The sequence below is a fragment of the Musa acuminata genome, chromosome BXJ3-6 (assembly GCF_036884655.1).
Source record: "Musa acuminata AAA Group cultivar baxijiao chromosome BXJ3-6, Cavendish_Baxijiao_AAA, whole genome shotgun sequence".
In the NCBI taxonomy this organism is placed as follows: Eukaryota; Viridiplantae; Streptophyta; class Magnoliopsida; order Zingiberales; family Musaceae; genus Musa; species Musa acuminata.
This window is the reverse complement of record NC_088354.1, coordinates 3,947,363-3,949,908: the sequence shown is the minus strand read 5'-3', so window position 1 is coordinate 3,949,908 and position 2,546 is coordinate 3,947,363. Positions and strand designations below refer to the sequence as shown.

At 35.8% G+C, this 2,546-nt stretch overlaps 1 protein-coding gene across 1 annotated transcript; it reads left to right on the top strand.

Annotated features, from left to right (window-relative positions):
* The first annotated feature begins 1,167 nt into the window (after positions 1–1,167).
* LOC135640719 (uncharacterized) lies at positions 1,168–1,614 on the top strand. The gene has a single exon (XM_065155425.1). It carries the CDS (start codon positions 1,168–1,170, stop codon positions 1,612–1,614), a length of 447 nt encoding a protein of 148 aa, XP_065011497.1.
* Positions 1,615–2,546: the final 932 nt, after the last annotated feature.

Genomic DNA, 2,546 nt, shown 5'->3' with positions numbered 1-2,546 from the left:
TCTCCATTTGCTATTGGCATAATGTACTATCGGGTTTGATATACGTCTTTATTATATGACTATTATGTATGTCATCTAAATGTGTTACATATAACTAATGTATAATTTTATTTATTACATAATAATAATTATTATTTTTCTCACACATGAGTTTCATAATGAATTGATACGTTATCGTTTCATATTAAATTATATAAATATATATATATATATATATATATATATATATATATATATATATATATTTCAAGAGTGTTGAAGATTATTTTTATATTTTTTTGAAGATTTTATCAGTATATATGGTTGCTAATGTATTTTTATTCTATATTTATTTCCATAGTAACATACTACTTTGTAATAAATGTAAGGCTTGGAAGGAGAAGACTTTTTGTTACTTGTAGCTCTACTAAGAAAATATTTTTTTATTAAAAAATATTTAGTATTATACAAATAAGATATAAATTCAAAAATATTTTTAATAAATTATGAATAATAAATTTATGATTTATTTTTTATAAATATGATATTGGAAATGGTTAGAAGCTATTATTCAAGTAGATGTTCAAGTTCTAAATTGATAAAAAAAAAATTTATATATTTTAAATATTAGTTTTAAATTTAAACTAAAAATTGATGACTATTTTTGGATGAATATTAGCCCTACAACACTAAAATTTGTAGGAGCAAATCCACTATTTCCATAGTTTTCAAGGGAAAGAAAAACCATGACTTGGTCCATGGAATAGCCGCGTTAAGGCAGCATGATGAATTGAAGCCTGCCTAAGTTTGACCAATGCCATGTTGCCCAGGAACATATATTGGCACGTTGAACAGTCATTCTTATAAGATATAGACTCCCAATCATGCCATCCATATCCTCTAATTATGAATTTTCCTAAGATAATTAGATGTTTAAGACCAAAACAATTAAAAGACTTGAGTGATTATAAATAAAATATTTTATTCATATTTTATTGGAGTATTAATCTTATCGTAGTTTGCGTACTTCATCCAATGACATGCGAAATCTTTGACTCCATCTTTGGAGACCTTCGACACACGTCTGTCATGCCCCATGAAGCTTCTTCTTCCCTTCGCCTAGATGCATCTATAAGCTACCAACCACAAGCACTTCAATGCACATCCTCATCACCTGACACCTCATCCATGGCTGCCGAGAAGAGAACTCCACTACTGGCCCGCTTCCGAGGGGCGATTCAGAGGGTAAGCTTCCTGCTGTCCTTCGACGCCACCAAGTGGATCGTCGTCTCCCGCCTCAAGAGATCGCCGCTCGGGCCTCGTCCGCTGAGCTTCCGCGCCGCCAGGCCGAGCTTGCTCGACTGCACCGAGGACTACTACGACGCCGGCTCGTCGTTCTCGCTCTCGAGGACGGCGAGCTTGAGCTCGCCGGTGTCGAGGACGACGAGCCTGAGCCCGACGGTGTCGGGGATCTTGAGGTCGACCAGCGACGCCGCGTCCTGCGGGGACGACGTCGATCAGAGGGCGGAAAGGTTCATCGAGAGCTTCTACCGCCGGCTGCAGATGGAAAGGCAGGTCTCTCTCGAGCTAAGATACTGCAAGGAGAAGAGCTTGGAGAGGACGGTTTCGGATTGATTATGTGCAGTGATTGGCAATGGAAGAGCAATGGTTTTCATCCTTCCAATTTTGTTTTTTGTTTTTTTTGTGTATGTGAGTATAATTTGTTTTTCATAAGTTTTATTGATTCTTTTATGTAATTTAATACAAATTGGATATGAACTTTACAGTTTTCTGATTTATATGGCAAGTTCTTCACATGCAGCCCTTTTGTTGATGTTTATTGATTTCTTTCTGACATCCAACAGAGGAAGCATAAGAATTCTCCTTTTTCTTCAATCCAAAAAGGAAAAAGGAGAGAAGAACAATAAAAAAAGATAGTAGAGAGAGAGAGAGAGAGAGAGAGAGAGAGAGAGAGAGAGAGAGTGGAATTAGAAAAAAGAGAAAGGATGATAAAGAAAGAAAAATATTATGGTATGTTATTTTATAAATCAATTGTTCCATTGGTTAGATTAGTGATCGAAGCTTAGGCCGCGGTGGTGTATCTGATTTACTTTAAGTTCAGCATTGGAATCTTATCGTATGAACTTAAAAATGAATCTAATAAGATTGGATTATCTTTGTAGAAAAAACCATTGTGTTGGCTGTGTTCTTTGGCAGGATAACTTCAACCTTCCTACTCAGTCAATAGAACTGTCATAGAAATAAGTTGTTTGTCAAGTATTTAGAGGATAAAATATATAATTTGTACCTTCTTGTCGACTCAAACAACCTGAAATAGTCTGCGTGAAGTTTAGAATTGTAAGCAAGACTGTTTCCCTTTCAAGGATCATACTGGATTCTTCTCTGTTCTGAAAAGTCAGCTCCAGAACCTAAATGAAGTATCACAATTTATCAGCTCCATGAATCTTGTTAGTGCTGAAATGTGTGATGGTGGATGAGGTTTAAGGTTGAATGAATGAGTTAGGCATCACTGAACCTGTGAAAGGCAGCTTCTCCTCTGCAGCCAA